Consider the following 22,312-nt stretch of genomic DNA (forward strand, 5'->3'; position numbering starts at 1 on the left):
AATGGACACGTGGTTGAGGTACCAAAGGCTGCTGGCATTTGCAGAATCATGTCCTAGCATGAACCAGCATATTCAGGGGAGGAGGAGGAGGAGGAGAAAATTGGGGATGGATAGGAGAGAAATTATTTTTAAAAACTGTAAAGGCTTAACCCACTTTTTGTTTGTAACAAACATTTGCTTTTGGTTATAATTATCACTTGCAAATTTACTTTATACCAGTCAAACAAAAATTAATGGTCAGGATGTTTACATAGAAACTGGACACTGAGCTTTAAGTTTCTTGGTGATTAGATTACTGACTAACAAAACTGAAACGTACAGTCCAATATTGCTGGTCAGCTGGCATTTAACTCAAGCCTTGCAACAATTACTGGAAGATATTCTACAAAGGGTAGTTTAAATAAGAGATCTTTCTCATAAATCATTCCAGTGGACACTGGATTTCCCAGTCTTACCTGGTACCACAGACTTAGTTATTTCACCTTTAACTGATTAATACTCAAGGCAAAACCACTGGTACAGATTAGGGGAAAAAAAATCCATATCAAAAAGAAATTCACACTATAAATGTGGAGCACTTTGAGAGGAAAAAGATTTGTTATGCATTAAGAAAGGCTTTAGTTTTGGATTTAACCAACTTTAACTATAAAGGTGGTAGAACACTTTTGCTGATTTTTCAAACAATTTGAGAAAAGTCGATTGGATGAATGATCTCAGCCTAATTTTAAGTGTCTGCCTTGGCTCAGTGGTAGCACTGTTACCTCTGAGTCAGGTCATGTTCAAGTCCCACTCCAGACCAGCACATAATCCAGGCTGACACATCAGTGCAGTACTGAGGAAGTGCTGCACTGTCAGAGGTGCCACCTTTCGGATGAAACGCTAAACTGAGTCTGCTCTCTTAAGTGGAGGTAAACGATCCCATGGCAACATTTGAAGAAGAGCAGGGGGAAGAACGTTGTGGCACATAAATTCACATCCATCCCACCGGTCATCAAAAGTTCACCTTGTATACCAATGACTTAGATGAAGGAATATAGAGTTGCATATCCAAGTTTGCAGATGACGCTAAGTTAGGAGGCACAGTAAGTAGTGTAGATGGGAGCAGGAAGTTACAAAGGGACATAGACAGATTACATGAGTGAGCAAAACCATGGCAGATGGAGATCAATTTTGGAAAATTTGAGGCCATTCACTTTGGATCCAAGAAAAACAAGTCAGAATATTTTCATAATGATGTGGAGGGGCAAAGGGATTTGGGTATCCAGACACACAAATCACTAACAGCTAGTGCACAGGTTAAAAAAAAATCAAAAAGGCAATGTTTGCCTTTATCTCAAGGGGGCTGGAACACAAAGAGGGGGACGTTATGCTTCAGTTGAAAAGAGCCTTAATCAGACTCCATCTGGAGTACTGTGTTCAATTTTGGGAACCGCACTTCAGGAAGGATATATTGGTCTTAGAAGGGGTACAGCACAGATTCACCAGAATGATTCCAGGGCTTAATGGGGGTGGAGGAGGGGAGATGGGGATCAGGAGGGGGAGTAGGGCTATGAGAGGGAGAGCAATAAGGAGAAATAGCTGAGTGCCAGCAAATGAGGGAGAGTAATGGAATGGAGAGGGGGATGAAGGAGGGAAAGGGTTGGAAAAATGAGGGTGGGTGGGTGGGTGGGTGGGAGGGGGAAGGGGAGGGTGTGATTAAGCACCCACCACTCCAAAGCTAGCCAATGGCATCATCCCCTGGCTATCACCACTGTACCTCTCACCAAGAGACAAAACAAAATAACAGAAAAAGAACCAGAAAAAGCAGAGAGACAAGCAAAGCAGCACAGATACAAACCAAAAACAACACAAAAGGCAAAACCAGAAGAGAGAGAAATAGCAACATGAAAATGAAAGATCAGGTAAATGGGTGCTCATTTTGAGACTTATAGTGAGCCACCCCATGGGAAAGCCACTAATATATTTTAAGGAAATACTGTTTAAAGGAGGAGTTTAATACCATATAATGCAGTGTGTTCCCCTGCTCAAGTGGAATTGTGTCCTTTCAGGATACAAAGTCTGATTGATCTAAACCTCTATTTACTAAACAATCAGAATTTAATTGCCTACATAACAGTGACTGGACTTCAAAAAAGTAATTAATTGGTTGTGAAACACTTTTGAAACATCCTGAGGGTGCAATAAGGCATGATATAAATGCAACGTCATTCTTTCTTGTCAGTTTCAGGCTACAGTTCAGAAGTACCCAGCACTTTGATTGTTATGCAACTATAACGAAGTGTGACATCTGCACACTAGATGAACTGTTTTCAATATACCAGATATATGTAAATATATGATTTGAACTATCATTTTTCACATTCATATTTTTTATAACCATTACTTTTTACAGGCACATTTTGCTTTTTCCATGAAATGTAGTGGCACAAAAATAACAAGATTTACTTAATAAAAATTTAGCACTCAGCAAGGTATGAAAGAATGATTAGTTTACCACTATAATGTTGTGATGGGGGAGAAAAACATAATATGAAAAGGTAGCCTTATAATTTGCTAACATTTTTATGTACTGTTTTGAAAACCGATTTTAAATGTCGTTTCAAACAATTTATATTTTGCATATGCTGAAAGGTTTAGTATTTTTCCTCAATTGGTGGATTTCAACACAATGCAAAAAGCATTATAGTTTACAAATAAATGTGGGATGATTTTAGACTAGCAAAAATCTAGCTACGACTTCGTTTTCTGCCCAAATTCCAGTTTTGTAACAGATGACAACTTGCCAAAAATTTTATTCACACCTGGAATATTCTCCTGGTGAATCGATCAGCATAAGCTGCAGAGGTGAAATGTAAACCAAATATTAATATTGAAAGAAACCATACTTGAAGTACTTAAAAGACTCTAAACATAATTTTTAGTATCCTACAGTACAGTTTTGAGTTAGAAATTCTATTTTATGTCTAAAGTGAGACATTTCCATTTGGTTCTTATGTACATCTTCACCGCTGTGCCCTTTTAGGGGGGAGGGGGGACTTTTCCCCTTCAAATTGGATTTAATACTACCCTTTATATGCATGCAATGGCGTTTACTTACGCAACCAGAGACACACTAAAGACGGCTGCAATATTGACTTTGCTGTATAAATGTGCTGAAAGTCGATGGAGTTCAAAGGTAAAAGCAAAATGGGCGTTTAGGAGACGAGCTCCAGAGTTTCACCACTTAGCCATGCAATGAAAAGTAACAGTAACTGAACAAGAGCAGTAACACTGTCGATCCAAGGTTAGGAGGGGGATGGGGCTGAAATCACATTAATTTCCATATGTTCATGAATAATTCCATAAACCTTTAAAAGGAACTAGAATGTTTTAACATTTCAACAAAAGGATCTGCGGCACGTTACTTGCAAGGTAATCATCACGTCATTTAACGGATTGCACGTAGATGTTAAATGCATATTCCTGGTGTTTCTCCCCACGCCCTCCCTTAACATTAATATGCCCTCCATTTAGAGGTCCAGCAACTACCACAAAATGCAGAAAAATTATAACGGTAGTTACGTCAACTCTGGCTGCTTTATTCGGAGAATCGTTCTTCTTGGCTATTTTCAAAAACATATCTTTACTTGTACAAGACTGTACGTTGTTTCCTAAATAGAGCTGTTGCACCTTGTAAGTCAGGTTGCTTCAGCACCAGCACTCTTTAATCAAACCGCAGGGTGCTGGAGAGCAAGATTCATTTGTAGTAAAAAGTAAACGCCTTTTTTCATCAGCAATATTCAGACTCGAATATTTGGGGGATGGAAGTTGTTTCCAGCAGTGTAATCGTTTATGGTGTTAGTTAGTTTCCCCCATCGAATACCAAAAGACCTCAAAGCCATTGCTTTTATAGATAATTTCTCTTTCTCGCAACTCTGTACTTTACTTAACGCCAAGTCCCGCCTTCGCTTCGCGTTGGTTGGTGTTGTGACGTCATGCAACACTCCATTTCAGAACGTTCACTTGCTGCGGCGCAACTTGTGATTGGTTGAGAGCGATGCCCTTGCTCAGCCCTCACTCACTCTCTGTCATTCTAATTATTTTATTTTTTTGTTCTTTAACTGTAACCTACCTCTTCGTTAAACTGCAACTAATGAATCAAACTTGAAGGACGGTCTAAAAAAAATGACTAAAAGCATTGGGAATCTGGTCGAGTAGCCCAGCTTGCAGTCCTAACGTTGAAACATTGCAACTTGTTCTTTATTTTTGTTCTTTATTGAAAAAAATGGGTGCGTAACAATGTAATTAAAAGGCACGCGCATGCGCACATCGGCGATTCAATCAGCCGAAAGAGCAGTCACCCGCCTACAGAAGACGCTGGCGGTTTCTGATTGAACAGACGATCCGTCCATCAAGCGTAGGACGAGATTAAAATACTGAAGTGTTAATTAAGTTGTTTTTATGCAAATTCCCTAGCTCTGCTCTATAAATTTAGATTTGTAAAAAATAGATTACTTGAAACAAATTTTGAAAAAGTCATTTCATTTCTCCCCTTTTTTCTACCCAAAATGTACTGTACTCACTCCACCAGCTCCAGTCCGCGAAAATCCTCCACCATTGTACAACAAAATCTGTTAACCCAGTAGGTTGACTTACTACAGGAAGAATGCAAAGTGTAACTGATAAATAACCCCTCCCCAAACTCTTTTTATTTCCTCCACACTTACGAACTAAATAAAACTTTAAAACATTTAAATAAAAATAAATTTATACTACATAAGATTTGCTGCATTAAGATTATGAAGTGCACTTTTGGAACAAACTACCTCCTCCCCATGAATTAAAAACCAGCTATTAATTTCAACCCCTTCCAGTCTTGTGATTCTGAACTTAAAAACTTTTAAAATGCTTTTGTTTTTAAAAAAAAACCAAAAAGTATATTTAGACTTTTAAACAGAAATATCAGCTTGGGGCGTACAACTGCTAAAGTTAGTTCCAATTTGTGCAGCTGGTGTAGGATACCGCGAGCACGCGTGCGCAGCGCCGTTCTCCGGCAGGGTTCCATTGTTCCATCCGGGCACTCGGTATTAGCATTGGCAGCCGAGGCACAACTTTTCCTCGAGGCAAAGTGAAATCCAGGCGCGCGCTCGCACCCGCTGAATATAGTCCCCGGATTTATTTTTCAAATCGTTAACGGAAAATTAACGGTGGAAGCGCGGAGCTTGGTTGCTGAGCAGCTTTCCCTTCGGTGCGGTGGGCGTGCTCAGCGTGGACCCGGCGGGCTCTTTTCCCCTTGTTTTCGGGAGAGTTTTGTAAAAAATGGCGTAAAGTGAGTGATGAGTCCTGTGTCCGTACTAGCAAGAGAGGCAAGAACTTGCTTTGCAGACTGTGTGTACTTGTTCTTTCGATTGTTTATTGTCGGCTTATTTATTTATTTTTAAAACTGTTAAGTTTTTAATTATTGCAGACGCACTCATACACATTCACGCCAACAAACGCACACACAAACAACTAACTTCATTTCGTTTGGATTCAAAGTGTCTGAAAAAGTGCTTTTGAAGTACAGCCATGGAGATGCAAAGCCTTCAAGAGGCGCTGAAAGTAGAAATCCAGTGTCATCAGGTAAAAAAAAACCTTTTACCCTTTATGGTCTTCTGAGAGAATGAGAGAGAGAGAGAATCAAACCCGTAATAAGCTGTGCATTTCTTAACGATGCTTTGGATTTAGGGATCAATTAATAGTAATAACCCGCTCGCTATGTTGTTTGCATCCAAGATCTTTAACTTTGAGACTAGTTTTTGGTGGTGTTCGAGTTCAGAGCAACAAGGATTTGGAGTAATATTGCGGTTGGGTTGTGTGTGGTGTGGAGATTAGTACGAGACTTGAATATTTATGAGCTGCTCGAAACTGACTCAGTGTTTGCGTGCCTCTTTGTTCCTCCCAATCATGATAACTTATATTGCTCTTTGACCTTTTTTATATTTAAAAAAATCATATATAAATATTTTTTTTTTAGAAACTAGTTGCACAGATGAAGCAAGATCCACAGGTAAAATATCTAATTCCTTAAGTATTTTCTTATCCGGTGTGTTCGGGAAGACGATCAGAAACTTTATCAGTGCAGATCTCATTTGGTAGTCAGCATAGCTATAGAGTGTGTATATTATATAATGACCGTAACACTTTATTGTATTTAAATAGACGAAGTATCAATTTTCCGCGTATGGCACAAATCGCAGATGTGTCAATTTTTAAAAAATTTGTTACATTTTTCCAGAACGGAGAACTTAAGAAACAACTCCACGAAAGACAATCCCGAATAACATCTCTTAGTGAGAAACAAGTAAGAAATTGGTTTAGCCCCTTGACCACGTATTAATGTGTATAGTAGCGATTTAACATTTGCGATGACTTTCACTAAAAGTAACTGTGGGGGAAGGGAGGAGGGATGGGGTGTTAGCAATTAACGTGTAACCTTTCAAGGTATAACGAATATGTGACGAAAACTATATACATATAGGTTAACTACTAAAGTTAAAATGTTGTTTAGTATTTTGAGATGAGTTATCTTCCAAATGAAGTTAAGTTGTGGCGTGCGTTTAAGTTGGCAAATTCTGAGGCGTCCATTTTGGATAGGTCGACATATTTTCCAAGTCTAGAAAGAGAAGAGGAAAAATCTGGCAACTAATTTGCACGATAAGTTTATAATATCGATTTCTATCGTCAAGTTCCCGATCTAATTCTTGCCGGAATGTTTAAATAGTTTATTTATTGTTTTTGAGTTACTGTGCTCTTACTTGTCGTCTCCTTGTTCTGATTTGACGTGTAAGCAGTTGATTCGGGGTCAGGTCACTTTTCTTTTTCTTTTCTGTGTGACTTTAATGAGGGGACTACTGCTCGGGACGTGATTTATTTTGGGAGGGATTTGAAAATATGGAAGTGCGTGAATATTGGTGTCCGAGAACTCAGAAGGCCGACTTTGTATACTTGGAGCAGTTGATGGAGCTTGGCTTCTAGCGGAGAACCCTGATTATTACAATAGAAAAAAATTTCAGCACCACGAACAGATGCCATTGAACGCACAGCTTGCTCCGGCTCTGTCCAGCACTAAGCTTCCAAGCTATTTTGTGTATTTTTGCAAAAAGATCACCGTTTCATCCTCCCTATTATTGTCCGAAAAGCTTATGTATAATTCTCATGAAGCATTTTAAGAGGTTTCAAATCCCGACGCTCAGTATATTGAGCTTTTCTTAACTCCATTGATCTTGTTTCTTTTGGAATGCAGCTTGCAGCACCAAGTTAGCACTGCATCTTAATTTTGTTAAAGATCGAAACGGACTACTCTAAGGATAATCGGTGACCTTGTGCGTCGGTTTAATAACTACTGATGTAAAGTGCTTGTTTTGGAGGGGTGGGGGGAGAAGAAGTAAATCGGTATATTTTATTATTTATTTCTTTTGCCAGCACATTCAATTTCGTAGTGGAAGCTTCCATTTTGTAGGTAAGGGGTGTTGTGTTTTTTTCCTAACATGGAGAAAACTATGCAATGAAGAAATCGCAATCTGAAGTGGGGAGGGGGATGGGGCCTCATTCATGCTTAACATTACCATTTTGATCGCTTTGATATTTTGTGGGGGGAGGAGGAGCGCGTAGACAACGAAGATTTTAAATCACTATATGTATATCAAATCAGTTTTAATTTGCCAAAAATGTCTCCCTCCTCCAATCGTGGAGGAAGGTTTTTTGTTTTTTGATCACTCAGCATTTTTTGTACTGTAGTTAGAATAAAAAATGCGTACCAAAGCTGTAATGTTTGCTTCTGCTTTATTCATCACTTCATCAAACTTTTATTTCGCTGGAAATAGCATGGACATTTTTTGACCATGTACTTGTAGTAATAACTCGGGGGTGAATATTTGGAAAATAAAGTGATGCTTTGTTATATTAAAATTGCATAAAATTTATAATGAACTGTAAAGTGTAAAATAACTTTAATACTTTCCTGCACTAAAAACGAATTAATTTTGCTCTCTATGAAGATGACTACTTCTACTAGGGTATGGTTTCATGGTAACCAGGAGCCTTCCAGTACCTTGCCCAAGTGGGCATTCTTCGCATGTGAACCTAAACAATAAATATTAGTGGGCAGTTTGATCATGAGGGAGGCTTCACACATGCACTTTTTCAGTAGGAGTTAACAATCGGGTATAGATGTTCCCTCTCCCTCTGAAATCATTTAACTCAGCACAAATTAAGGAATGAACCTGGTATTGAAACTGGAACTTTGCCTCTGTGGCCCACTATCACCATGTGTCGTATTTACTCACTGAGCTATTGGGGAGCCTGCGAACTTGGTTTATTTCCAGTGAGCAATAAAGTATTGGACCAATTTGTGTTGATATCCATAGTATGGTCATATCTTAGAAACAAGATTTTTAAAAAATAATTTGAATTGTCATAACAGTTAAGTTTAGGAAAAGCAAGTCTCTAACGAAATGCCATAACATTCGTGCTGAATTTTAGAAGAATATTGATGCGCTCTGAGCTTCTGGATTTTTCAGTGCATTGGTTATAATTTTGACCTTTTGGATTCTGTGACTTACCCAGACTTGTTAACTATTATTTCTTGCATCTCTGAAGTGCCAACAAAAGGCTTTATTTTGAATGTTGTAGATCTGTTGTGCACTATTTCAACACTTTGTTCTCAATTACTTAATGTCCATTATAATTTAACTTACCATTTGGACTAAATTGTCACTTATCATAGTTTTAGTCATGTTTTAAGAGAATGGACTTTGAAAAGTTTATTACAGCTTTATCCTTATTTCTTGCCTCCTTCTCCAGTGCACAAGGAGGTGAAAGCTTTTTTCCTGGATTTGAATGTGAAAGTTCCATTTCATTTTTTAAAATGTTGCGTTGGCAACAGTGTATTATAGTCAAGCATGATGCACTTTGATTCATGTAAAACTATTACGCTTTTTTATTCGTTCACGGGATGTGGGCGTCGCTGGCGAGGCCAGCATTTATTGCCCATCCCTAATTGCCCTTGAGAAGGTGGTGGTGAGCCGCCTTCTTGAACCGCTGCAGTCCGTGTGGTGCGTAGTGAGATTTTACAACTGAGTGGCTTGCTAGGCCATTTCAGAGGGCAATTAAGAATCAACCACATTGCTGTGGGTCTGGAGTCGCATATAGGCCAGACCAGGTAAGGACGGCAGGTTTCCTTCCCTAAAGGACATTAGTGAACCAGATGGGTTTTTACGACAATCCGGTAGTTTCATGGCCATCATTACTGATACTAGTATTTTAATTCCAGATTTTTATTTTTAATTAATTGAATTTAATTAATTAATTGAATTTAAATTCGCCAGCTGCCGTGGCGGGATTTGAACTCATGACTCTGGATTTTAGTCCAGGCCTCTGGATTACTAGTCCAGTAACATAACCACTATGCTACCGTATGAAAAAGAAAGTTCCTGTAAAGTGAATTAAACCAATCAAGGATACTTCACAAAAAAATTAATTCACTGCATTATGTTACTTACTCAAGGAAATCAACTTTTGCATATGAATATAACTGATGTTATAAAAAAATAATCCCCCCCCCCCCCCCCCCAAATCTAGTGTTGTAATTCTGTAGTTTTTCTTCTCTGCTTTTAATGCAGTAGAATTGTAACATTGTGAAAGTAATCCATTGTATTGATTAAAATCAATTGTGAATCTGCATGGGTCTACTGTATCTGGATTGCAGTAGTTATGACTTTACAAAGGAAGGCAGCAAATTTGTTTTTGTAAATATGCTGCTAAATTTCTATTTTGCTGGAAGATATAAGATTTCCTACTCTTATTGTGTGTGCATACACATAAAACAGCCTAAAACCATGAAAATCAATGGTGTGTAAAATTGAACAAAATTTAAATTAAGGGACCACAAAACGAAAGAGAGGTTTGAAGCGGTCAACAGTGAGTAAGGAATAGCTAGCCAAATTAATGTAGTTAAGACACGGCACACAATATCTCTGCTAATGTGTAAGCAAAGAAAAGTCTTTTTGGTGCAAACACTGAAACTAATAAGTAATTATGTGGCGGGGGGAAAAAGCCCTTTTCAGAACCTGTATGCATTTTAACACAAATAGATTGTGATGAAGCTGATTTGATACTACTTTGCTGCCTTGCCAGTAAATCAGTGATAATGCAGTCTCTTTTTCTGTGATTTGTTACTTGGGCAACTGATGGGGTTGAAATTATTCACTACGTGCTTTCAGTGGCCGAATGTTGATAGGAAACCCTTTGCCTGTATGAGGTTGTTTAATATAATTTAATGTAATGAAGCACAGTAATAATGTTTCTTAGTGTCACTTGACTGTTGTTTGAGCAGAACATTATCCTTCACATAACATGATATAATATGCAAAGAGCCCATTTGCTGGTCCAGTGCATTGTGTGCCATGAACAGAGTGTGTGTGTATGTGTGTGTGTGGAGCATCAACAACGAATTGTGTTGTACCAGTTAATTTTGGAAAATACATTTAAGGGAATGTTATTTCTCCTTATAAATATTACATTTCATCCTCAATGAAATGCTGCCAGTGTTTACCAATTTTTCATGATCGCAGTTAAGCTAGAGGGCTGTTGTAACCTTTCTTGCAGGAAACATTTGCATTTTCCTGTTTCCTCATCCACTCATTCTGACCAGCAGAAGAGAGACAGTTCTGTTTCCATCGTGCATGACACCTTTTCTAATTTTTCTCCCAGTGTTTAAAAAGTTGTTTGATGTGCAGTGTAGCACTCGTAAATAGTAACTCATATTTATGCTACTTTTAAACAACGGGTATTGGTATATAACAATTGATTTTAATTGACTTTGAATTCCTTACGAAACTGAAAAGTGGTGTAATGTCATTAATGCTTTGTCCCTTGATGTGTCTTATTGGAAGAGTTGAATATATAATTGGTTTAAAAAGTTTCTTGTAGCTCAAAGGCTTGAAAATAAAAGCAAAAGTGGGGAAATGCTTTTCCTTTGTGTCAATTTTCACAGACTCCTAATGGGGTATGTTTCACGGGCTTGCGACTACCTTGCCCTCCTGGCTTAAACGTTGTCAGCAGGCTTTTTGGTGGAGAATGCATGATAACTGAGTCTGAACCTATCCCACTTGATGTCCATGTGTTCACTTTTTCCACAGGGGTCACTGGATAGCAATTGGAAGTGCAACTCTGACTGAATCATTTGATTTTTTTAGCTTGGGGGTGTTGAGGCCAATTTTAATATGGCTAATACCATCTGGTTGCAACCAGCTAACTCTGCATGGATCAGCAATTGAACAAGCTATGTTGTTTTTGTGCTGGAATCAAAGGCAAGGATACAAAATTATTTACCAGTAAATACTGTACTAGGGTAGCGATCACCATAGTGGACCACTAGCAATTCCTTCAGCATTTTTACTTGACTTTTGCATATTCTCTGCACCTCTTCAGTTTTACTTCTGCTGCTGCATTTGGTTATTATTCTTAAAGTTAAAAAGTACTCAAAGTTAAAATCTACATTTTAAAAAAAGAAATCCATGTTTTTATTTCTATAGCTTTGGAAATGTGATGAGATCTGACCCTCCTTAGCCTTTTCTGTATAGTGGTAATTTCTAGCATGTTACATAAAACTGCTTACACGGCGTAGTTCTGGCTATAACCTTTGACAGCAGCAATGTGGAGAAATGTAGTGTAAAGTATGCCTTTGCTGTGGTAACAAAAAAAGAGTATTTTAACAAACTGCAATGGGCTGCTGCCAAAATAGAGGGAAATTATGTTAAAGTGGATTAAATTAATTATACATTTTATTTTCTTGGAAAATATATTGTGTATATATATTTATTTCAGTAAGATGAATGAGTAATACCAATTGATTTTCCCAAATTATTGTTTCTCATAATTAATGGGACTGGTCTGATTTAGCCAGCACCAGCGTGAGGTGAAAATAAGTGGCAATGGGAAATTGTTGAAGTCCAGTTAACATGAAACATTTTTTATTTCTGTTAGATATACCTGCAGTACAAAAGTTGATGTAAGTGTGCGAGAGGGTTTAAATGAGCATTCTGGATAAAATTCTGATAATTGTGTATGGCTTGTGGCTATTCTTAAAGGCCGTGTGTGCGTAGTGAGATCATTCAGCGCTATGGTTGTTTGAATTCATCGTAGATAGGCTAAGGATGACCACAATTAGTAATGATGTGCTTTACATTCAAAGTTTTTAGTCTACCATTTGCAGTTGTGTCTCCTGTTGGGTTCAACTATTTGCCAATGTCCTTAAGAATGTATTTAAATTATATGCAATGGTGTTTTTGAATACCACCTCTTAAATAGTCTAAAATTTTTAATAGTCTAAAACTATAATTTTATTAAGAATATTCTCACCATTAACAACAGTACTTTTAACCATAATACAATTTATAATAGTAGTGGTAGGTTCCTATTTTGCTACTATTTACTATTCGGAGTGTTGAGATGATATTATCAAAATTGAGAAATTATAAATTCCATTGTCAACTTTTAATTTTTTTAACAAGCACTTTTGATGTAGGGAAGGCAAATTTTCATAGTAAAGCCATAAAAGTTTTTTTCTCCCCCAACCCCTCCACCTAACCCCATGAGTGCTTTCAGCTGCCAAATGCAAGCTTTGTATACTTTTTTGATTGTGGCCTACTAGCATGTATGTGAACTATCATAGTTTAATATTCTACAGAGTTCTTCATGAGAATATTAGAAATCTGGCCCTGTTTGGAAGATCAGATTTTAATTTTTTTCCCCCTTTTCTTTGAAAAAGGCCTTGCTTTTTTTTTCATTATTTATCCTCTGAATGTGAGCATCACTGGCAAGGCTGGCATTTATTGCCCTGAGCGGTTTCATACAACTAAGTGACTTTACTAGGCTACTTCAGAGGGTACTTAAGTCAACCACGTTGGTGAGAGATTGGAGTCGCGTATGTGCCAGACCAGGGAAGGACGGCAGATTTCCTTCTCCAAAGGACATTGGTGAACCAATTGTGGTTTTACGACAATCCGACAGCTTCGCGGTTACTTTTGCTGATACCAGCTTTTTATTTCCTGGCCTCTGGATTACTAGTCCAGTAACATAGCACCTACACTACCGTACTGTATCATTGTTTGAGTTATATCATTGATGAACACCTTAAAAGCTATAGAAACCAAAAGGTGCCAGAAATGAGTGATTAACTGACACTCCCCCTTTCTCAATAAACAAGTGGTTTGTCTTGGGCCTTTTTCCTTTTGTTCCAGGGAGAAGCCTGAATAGGCCCCAATTGGTGGAGTGACATAATGAGTTATAACTAAAGTATTAAAATTTCAACCTACTTCTAGGTAAAATAGCTCTCTTGTTTTTCATTCTTTTGATGAAGGGTCATAGACTATATGATTGAGCTTGTGATACACCCCAACAGTCCACTCACTTGAATTACTTCATTTACTCAACCAAACTTCTGCGCTTACATTACTTTGACTGACACGGTGCCAGTGATTGCATATTACGTTATCTCACCATGCCTGTTTAGTGCACATAAAATGTAAGAACTGCACATAATCACTGTGGGCTTTTGAAATTGCTGAGATGCTAGATTTCGTCAGTGCAGCTTTTAAACACTCTCAGATTATGGCACCTATAATCGGGTAGATATCTAGCATACCTAAATTCAACTTGCATACAGAAGTTCGAATATGTGATACATGACCAGATGTGAGTGATTTTTTTTTTTAGCTTTTATCTAGTATGTGCTCCAGGTGAATAATTCAGAAAGCATGTTAAGAACAGAATTCCATACAAATTCAGATTTTGAATTCCAGCTTCACTTTGTAAATTGCTGTCGACAGCACCAACTTTTATTTTTCCCTATGTTGCAATAGTTTGGTTTAGCACCTACATTGTTTGAGTTTGATGAGAAAATATACTTGGTTCTGCTAAACTGAAAGACAGAAAGTAAGAAACAGTTTGAAGATGGACTGTTGGGGTTTCTTTTTCAGAGACTGAAACTGTCTTTTAAAACAAACAATCTTCCCAGCTCTTGAAGGCACTGGCTTTTGCTCTGATATGGTTCCACAAGTACCCGCTGTCTTTCAGTTCCTTTCTTCAATGATCATTCTTCATGTGTGAACCAAGACAGTGAGTATTGGGTATTTTCATCATTGAGGGCACAACACGTGAGCCAACTTGTGTTTACTCAGTGTTAATGGATCTCAGGTGGGGCAACAGTTAGGTTGTGACACTTAGGCTCCATCTTCCATGGCTGGAGAAGGGGGGGAAAATCATTGTGGTTTCCAATTAGCAATCATTGTATGTGCGTGTGTGCCATGTGTGCATCTGGTGGGAATAGGTTAGAATCATACAACAACACTCATTATCTCAGCCACACAAAGAATGTGAGGTTGCTGGTGCCTTTGGAGCTATAACCCAGTAGTGACAGAGCCTTCAGGAGAGGAGGGGAGATAAAAAGGGAGAAAATTGGTGAAAGTAAAAGTGCACTTTCCAGTAGGATTGAATAGATAGCAATCAGGAATGGGAAGCCTAGATGATTTTTTTTCTCTTTCGCTGCTTAGTCCAATGGCACCAAAGCAAATTTGTACTAAACTAGGTAATGGAGCACAGACTGGGAATTGAATCTTTTGGTGTTTATGGCTTAGTATCACACCATAGGATGCATTTATCAACTAAATCAGTAGGGGAAAGCTGGGATTGGACAACCTTAATTGTACATAAAATTACATAGAAATTGTAACGCAGAAACAGGCCGTTCAGCCCAACCAGCCTGTATTGTGCTTATCCTCCACAAGAGAAATAGCTCTAAACTCATGTATCTGCCCTGTTCGATAACCCTTTATTCCCTTTTCCTTCAACCGCCTATCTAACCTATTCTTAAAAGTTGACATGGTCTCTGCTTCAATTAGTAACTCTGGTATTTTACTTCACAGCCTCACAACCCTCTGTGTATTTTTTTTAAAAAGTTTCTCCTGCTTTCTATCTGAAATCTTTTACATTTAATCTTGTATCTATGTCTTCTTCTAGACTCCTCAACTGGAAGCAGTCTGTTTCTATCTCCTCTGTCCCATCCCTTCATAATTTTAAACAGCCCCAGTTTTTGACGTCATCTTTGTATTTGTATTATCTCATACCAGTTAGCTTCCTAATGAATCTGTATTGTCTCAATATCCTTCTTATTGTGTGGCGCAAAAACTGTACGCATTACTCCAACTGGGCCTCACTGAGGGTTTATGTGGATTCACCATTTAATCTCAACTTTTATATTCTGTACTTGTTCCCGTAAAACCCAACATTCATTAGATTTTTTTTGTGGCCTTATGCACTTGAGGTGCTGCTTTTAAGGTCTTATGAGCTAGAACTATACCCCCTTCAAAGTATAAACCTTATTTTTTTAACCAAAATGTAGCACCTCACATTTATTGACATTGAACATTTTAAACTGGTCAAACTTCTAGGTTGAATTAAATCCAAATTTGAGTTTGTAACTTTGGTTCTCTGAATCAACGGAAATCTGTTTTGAAATATTGTTCCCCTGAATTTTTGTGTAGTGCTATTTCAGGCTACTTTAGCATCTGCACTTAACTCAGCGTCTGAATCAAAGTAAGATAAGGTAAGAGAAGCAAGGGAGGAAATAGCAGAGGCTCTGACCATCATTTTCCATGATGTGGAGATGCCGGTGATGGATTCGGGTTGACAATTGTAAACAATTTTACAACACCAAGTTATAGTCCAACGATTTTTATTTGAAATCTACAAGCTTTCGGAGGTTTCCTCCTTCCTCAGGAAGGAGGAAACCTCCGAAAGCTTGTACATAATTTTCCAGTCCTCCCTGGCCACAGGCCTGAGGATTGGAGGATTGCTAATGTGGTACTGTCGTTTAAAAAGGGAGAAAGAGATAGACCAAGTAATTATAGGCCATCAGTCTAACCTCGGTGGTGGGCAATTTATTGGAATCAATTCTGAGGGATAGCATAAATCTTCATTTATAAAGGCAAGGGTTAATCGGGGACAGTCAGCATGGATTTGTTAAGGGAAGGTCATGTCTGACTAACCTGATTGAATTTTTTGAGCAGGTAACAAGGAGGGTCGATGAGGGTAACGCGTTTGATGTAGTGTACATGGATTTTAGCAAAGCTTTTGACAAGGCCCCACGTGGCAGGCTGGTCAAAAAAGTAAAAGCCCATGAGATCCAATGGAAAGTAGCTAGTTAGATCCAAAATTGGCTCAGTGGCAGGAAGCAAAGGGTAACGGTTGACGGGTGTTTTTGTAAATGGTAGGCAGTTTCCAGTGGGGTCCTGCAAGGCTTGGTACTAGGTCCCTTGCTTTTTGTGGTATATATTAATGATTTGGACTTGAATGTGAAGGGCTTGATCAAGAAATTTGCAGATAATACAAAAATTTGCCATGTGGTTGATAGTGAGGAGGAAAGCTGTAGACTTCAGGAAGATATCAAAGGACTGGTCAGGTGGGCAGAAAAGTGGCAAATGTAATTCAATCCAGAGAAGTGTGAGGTAATGCAGTTGGGGAAGGCAAACAAGACAAGGGAGTACACAATAAATGGGAGGATACTGAAAGGTGTAGAGGAACAAAGGGACCTTGGAGTGTATGTCCACAGATTCCTGAAGGTAGCTGGACAGGTAGATAAGGTGGTCAAGAAGCCATATGGGATACTTTCCTTTATTAGCTGAGGCATAGAATATAAGAGCAGGGAGTCTATGCTAGAACTGTACAAAACATTGGTTAGGCCACAACTTGAGTACTGCGTACAGTTCTGGTCGTCACATAACAGAGAAGATGTGATCACACTAGAGAGGGTACAGAGGAGATTTACAAGGATGTTGCCAGGGCTGGAGAATTTTAGCTATGAGAAAAGATTGGATAGGCTGGGGTTGTTTTCTTTGGAATAAAGGAGGCTGAGGGGAGATTTAATTGAGGTATATAAAATTATGGCTGGACTAGATAGTGGATAGGGAGGACCTATTTCCCTTAGCAGAGGTGTCAGTGACGAGGGGGCATAGATTTAAAGTAATTGATAGAAGGATTAGAGGGGAGCTGAGGAGAATTCTTTTCACTCAGCGGGTGGTGGGGGTCTGAAACTCACTGCCTGAAAGGGTGGTAGAGGCAGAAACCCTCAACTCATTTAAAAAGTACTTGGATGTGCCCTTGAAGTTCCGTAACGTACGGACCAAGTGCTGGAAAGTGGGATTAAGCTGGATAGCTCTTTTCCGGCCGGCACGGACACGATGTGCCGACTGGCCTTCTTCTGTGCCGTAACTTTCTATGATTCTATGATAAGATGAGCTTGGAAAAATCAGATTCGGAAACTGTTTCAGTTAAGCTCTACAAATTTGTATATCCGTGATGGCAGTAGACTGGAATTCATGGTGATGGCGGTATACTGGAAATTCATCGCAACCTTCAGTAGCTGTAGATTTATATTTGAGCTCTAGTCTTAAAATAAAGTTTTTGTTTGGAGGGCTTCCTGATGGCTCAGTGGTAAATGCACAACCCAGCTGGCCACTGAGGCACAAAAGCCAGGAAGCAGCCAGGTTTAATTCATAAACTCTATTCAGCCTGCTGTTTCCGTGACCTGGGACTAGGGAAAGGAATAAAAAAATGGCCAGTTGCCTTTCCTGGTTGCAATCCCTCCACTTTTGAAAGTGGAGGGTTAGTTAGAAGATCAGTGGTGTTGACCTTAATGAATGGCCTACTGACGGTCCAAGTTTAGGCTCAGAAACAAATGGCGACTTAGACAAGACACTAAAGAGTCGCTATCTTGGAACCTTAGCCCAGTACGAGCTGCTACTATTAGGAGAGGTGAGGAAAGTGTTTCTGTTTGAAGTTAACAATATTTTATCTCCATAATCTGCCATTGTTACAGGAATGGTGGAAAGCTCCTAGTTTCTCTGCTGAACTCCAAAACCCAGGTGATAGTGCACATTTGGGTGGGGTGTTATGACTTGCTTCCAAATAAGTTGCAAAGTCAATCATTTGGAGTTGCTTTTACTCAGCTGTTTATGTAGTTTGGAGTTGGTGAGAACTCCAATCACTCACTCAGTGGATTCTAATTATGAATACGCAGACTGAAATCAAATAAGCAGTCTTTAAAAAGAGTCAAGACCGACAGCTTTGTTTAATGTCCTTTAATGAACTTCTTCAGCAGCTTGTATCATAGCAACACATTTTATTACATGGCAGTGTCTGAGAACCAGTTTGCAGATAAAGCTCTGCACAGTAATTTATTTTCCCATCTTTGCACATTATTCTTAGCATCTCACCTCAGAAATGCACAAACTACTTCGATATTTTTACCAATAAATTCTGATTGGTTAAAGTGCAACCCTTTGCTCCTTTTGGCATAAGGATCAACTAATTTAGATGTAAAGTTAACAAAACTATTTTATAATTTAGCTTCCTGGATTGTCTCAAATATCATGAAAATTGCATTAAGAATTTGTCAATAATACGTCTTGATCTTCTATACTTTAAAATCAATTCATGTTGCTTATTTTCAAGCTTAAAACAAAAAAATGCTTCTGGGTTACGTAAAATTGTTTTATCCTCTGCGTGTATTGCTTTTGCATAAAATTGGTACTCTTGTTTGAAAAGGCTGCTGTGGTGCCTAGTATGGAAAGTGGAGGTGATAGGGTCGTGTGGTAGGGTGCTTTTTTCAGTTGGGTTAAGGCTTAATGTTGGGTGGAGTTCAAGGGGTTTTACTCTGACCTGTGGTACACCTGATGTGGGAGTATTTGACGTTGACACTGAGTTCAAAAAGTGGATGCACTTTCAATGTAGTACAGCATTCACAAAACAATTTACAATGCCAAAACTTTTATGAAAGGAAATGTTAAAAATCTATCAAAATTAGTAAGATTGATAGTAAACCTAGACCATATTTGCTATGTGGCACATTTTGAGAAAATTTCATCTAGGCCATGGATCTATTGAGCAACACTGTAGCAAAACTAAAGTTAAATCTTGAAATCGGTTGTTAAATTTTCAACAGTACATTACTTTTTGTGATTGCGTGTATTGTGTTCTAGAAATATTTGATCATGAAATGTTTGATCATTCAATAAAGATGTTTAATTACATATTTTTCAAAAAAAATGTCCATCTATTACAAATAGGGTGGAATTAATCATTTAAAAATTAAATTTTTAGAAAAATCTAAATTTCAACATACTTGAAAATTTGCAAGCTACAAGTCACACTCTGCGCACAAAATGTTTAGGATACTACAACAGCAGAATATGTTGTGTTGAGTGGTGGAATGAAAGTGTTCTGAGATTTCTCTCACCCACTCTCCCAGAAGTGAGTGTCAACCAAACCATTGAGTGAGGTACTTAATTGAAGACATGGTGCAAAAATATGAGGATACCTTCTTGGTGGCTAGCTTAAGACTGACATTGTTGAAGGTCAAGCTGTAAGCCCTATGTCTATCCTCTCAGCTAGAGAATTGTCTGGTCAGGGAAGCCTAAACATCAGGGAAATACAGAAAATTAGAATATGAGGTTGGAGGAAATGTTTAATTCATATCATCATGAAGCACATTGATATACATTTTGAATAACTAATTAGTATTGGTATTATTGACCCTTCATACGAGTTCCACCCAACTATATCCATAAGGTTTTACCCTTCTCCTTTCTACTTTGTTTATTGTAGCACCATTGTTAACTGTCTAATTATTGCTCCTTTATCATAGTATGTTACAGCACAGAAGGAGACCATTCGGCCCATCATGCCTGTGCCGGCTCTTTGAAAGAGCTACCCAGTTTGTTCCATTCCCCTGCTCTTTCCCCATAGCCCTGTAAATTTTTTCCCTTCATGTATTTATCCAATTCCCTTTTGAAAGTTATAATTGAATTTGCTTCCACCACCCTTTCAGGCATTGCATTCCAGATCATATCAACTTTCTGCTTAAAAAATGTTTCCTCACTTTGCCAATCATCTTAAATCTGTGTCCTCTGGTTACCAACTCTTCTGCCACTGGAAACAGTTTCTTTTTATTTATTCTGTCAAAACCGTTCATGACTTTGAACACCTCTATCAAATCTCCCCGTAACCTTTTCTACTCTTAAGGAGGAGCAGCCCCAGCTTCTCCTCCAGTTTCTCCACATAACTGAAGTCCCTCATCCCCGGTACCATTCTAGTAAATCTCTTCACCGCCTAAGATCCCATGCGCTTTTTTAACAGCCTTCTCAACTTGTCCTGCTACTTTCAAAGATTTGTGTACATATACCCCCAGGTCTCTCTGTTCCTGTATCCCCTTTAAAATTGTACCATTTAATTTATATTGCCTCCCCTCATTCTTCCTACCAAAATGTATCACTTCACACTTCTCAGCGTTAAATTTCATCTGCCATGCGTCTGCTCATTTCACCAGTCTATGTCTTCCTGAAGTCTGTTACTATCCTGCACAATGTTTACTATGTTCCCGAGTTTCGTGACATCTGCAGACTTTGAAATTATAATCTCTCAAGTCCGGGTCATTATATATCAAAAAGAGCAGTGGTCCTAATACTGACCCCTGCGGAACACCATTACATACTTCCCTCCAGTCTGAAAAACAACCATTCACCACTACTGTCTGCTTTGTGTTCCCTAACCAATTTTGTATCCATGCAGCCACCGTCCCTTTAATCCCATGGGCTTTAATTTTGCTTACAAGTCTATTTTGTGATACTTTATCAAATGCCTTTTGAAAGTCGATATACACATCAACCCTCTTTGTTACTTCATCAAAGAACTCAATCCAGTTAGTCAAACACTATTTTCCTTTAACAAATCCGTGCTGACTTTCATTATTAGCCCGTACTTTTCTAAGTGCCAATTAACTTTGTCCTGGATTGTTGTCTCTACAAGTTTCCCCACCTCCGACGTCAGGCTGACTGGCCTGTAATTGCCGGCTTTATCCCTCTCCCATTTTTTGAACAGGGGTGTAACATTTGCAATTCTCCAGTCCTCTGGCACCGCCCCCACAACTAAGGAGGACTGAAAGACTGTGCCCAGAGCTTCCACAATTTCTACTCTTGCTTCCCTCAGTAACGTAGGATGCATCCCATCCGGACTGGGTGAATTTTCTACTTTGAGAACTGCCAACCTTTTAAGTACCTCTTTATCTATTTTTATCGTATCCGATATCGCTACTACCCCCTCCTTTACACTACAAGGGCAGCATCTTCTTCTCTAGTGAAGACTGATGCAAAGTATTCATTTAGTACCTCAGCCATACCCTCTGCCTCCACAAGAATATCTCCTTTTTTGTCCCTAATTGGCCCCACCCTTCGTTTGATTACCCTTCTATATATATATATATATATATATATATATATGGGTTCTCTTATGTTAGCTGCTAATCTATTCTCATTCTCTCTTTGCCCCTCTTATTCCCTTTTTTAAGATCTCATCTGTAATTTCTGAATTTAGTTTGGTTCTCTACTGTATTATGAACCTTACATTTGTCATAAGCCTCCTTTTTCTGTTTCATTTTAATCTCTATCCCTTTAGTCATCCAGGGAGCTTTAGCTTTGGACGTCCTTCCTTTCCCCCTCGTGGGAATGTGTCTACTCTGTACCCGAACCAATTTCTCCTTGAAGGCCTCCCATTGTTCAGTTACTGTTTTGCCTACCATTTTTTGATTCCAATCCACCAGGGCAAGATCCCCTTTTAACTCACTGAAATTAGCCCTCCTCCAGTTAAGTATTTTTAGATTTGATTGTTCCTTGTCCTTTTCTGTAACTTTTTTATAACTTTTCTAAACCTATTAAGATCACTGTTCCCCAAATGCTCCACCACTGAAACATGCTCCACTTGCCCCACTACATTCCCCAGAACTAGATCCAGCACTGCTTCCTTCCTCATTGGGCTGGAAACACACTGATCAAGAAAGTGCTCTCGTACACATTTCAGGAATTCCTCCCCCTCTTTGCCCTTTACACTGTTAATATCCCAATCTATATTGGGATAATTTGAAGTTCCCCATTATCACTACTCTATAGTTCTTGCATCTTTCTGTAATTTGCCTGCAAATTTGCTCCTCTATCTCCTTCCCACTATTTGGTGGCCTATAGTATACACCCATTGGCGTAATAACTCTTCTATTGTTCCTTAATACTAACTCAATAGATTCTGACTTTGATCCCTCAACTACATCGTCCCTTTCCAGTGCTATAATAGTTTCTTTGATCAATAGTGCCACCCCCTCCTTTCTTTCCTTCCCTATCTTTCCTGAATACCTTGTAGCCAGGAATATTAAGTACCCAATCCTCCCCTTATTTGAGCCAGGTCTCTG

The 22,312-nt window shown here is 38.7% G+C and overlaps 1 protein-coding gene across 1 annotated transcript in view; it reads left to right on the forward strand.

Annotated features, from left to right (window-relative positions):
• The first annotated feature begins 5,354 nt into the window (after nucleotides 1-5,354).
• Nucleotides 5,355-22,312, forward strand: part of phf21b (PHD finger protein 21B) — a 197,728-nt gene continuing 180,770 nt past the window's right edge. The window contains exons 1-3 of the mRNA XM_067999770.1: nucleotides 5,355-5,601; nucleotides 5,996-6,028; nucleotides 6,257-6,322. Of these exons, the coding sequence (XP_067855871.1) occupies nucleotides 5,548-5,601; nucleotides 5,996-6,028; nucleotides 6,257-6,322 (153 nt within the window). The 5' untranslated portion in view covers nucleotides 5,355-5,547. The remainder of the gene's footprint in view (nucleotides 5,602-5,995; nucleotides 6,029-6,256; nucleotides 6,323-22,312) is intronic.

The sequence above is a fragment of the Heptranchias perlo genome, chromosome 18 (genome assembly GCF_035084215.1).
Source record: "Heptranchias perlo isolate sHepPer1 chromosome 18, sHepPer1.hap1, whole genome shotgun sequence".
NCBI lineage: Eukaryota > Metazoa > Chordata > Chondrichthyes > Hexanchiformes > Hexanchidae > Heptranchias > Heptranchias perlo.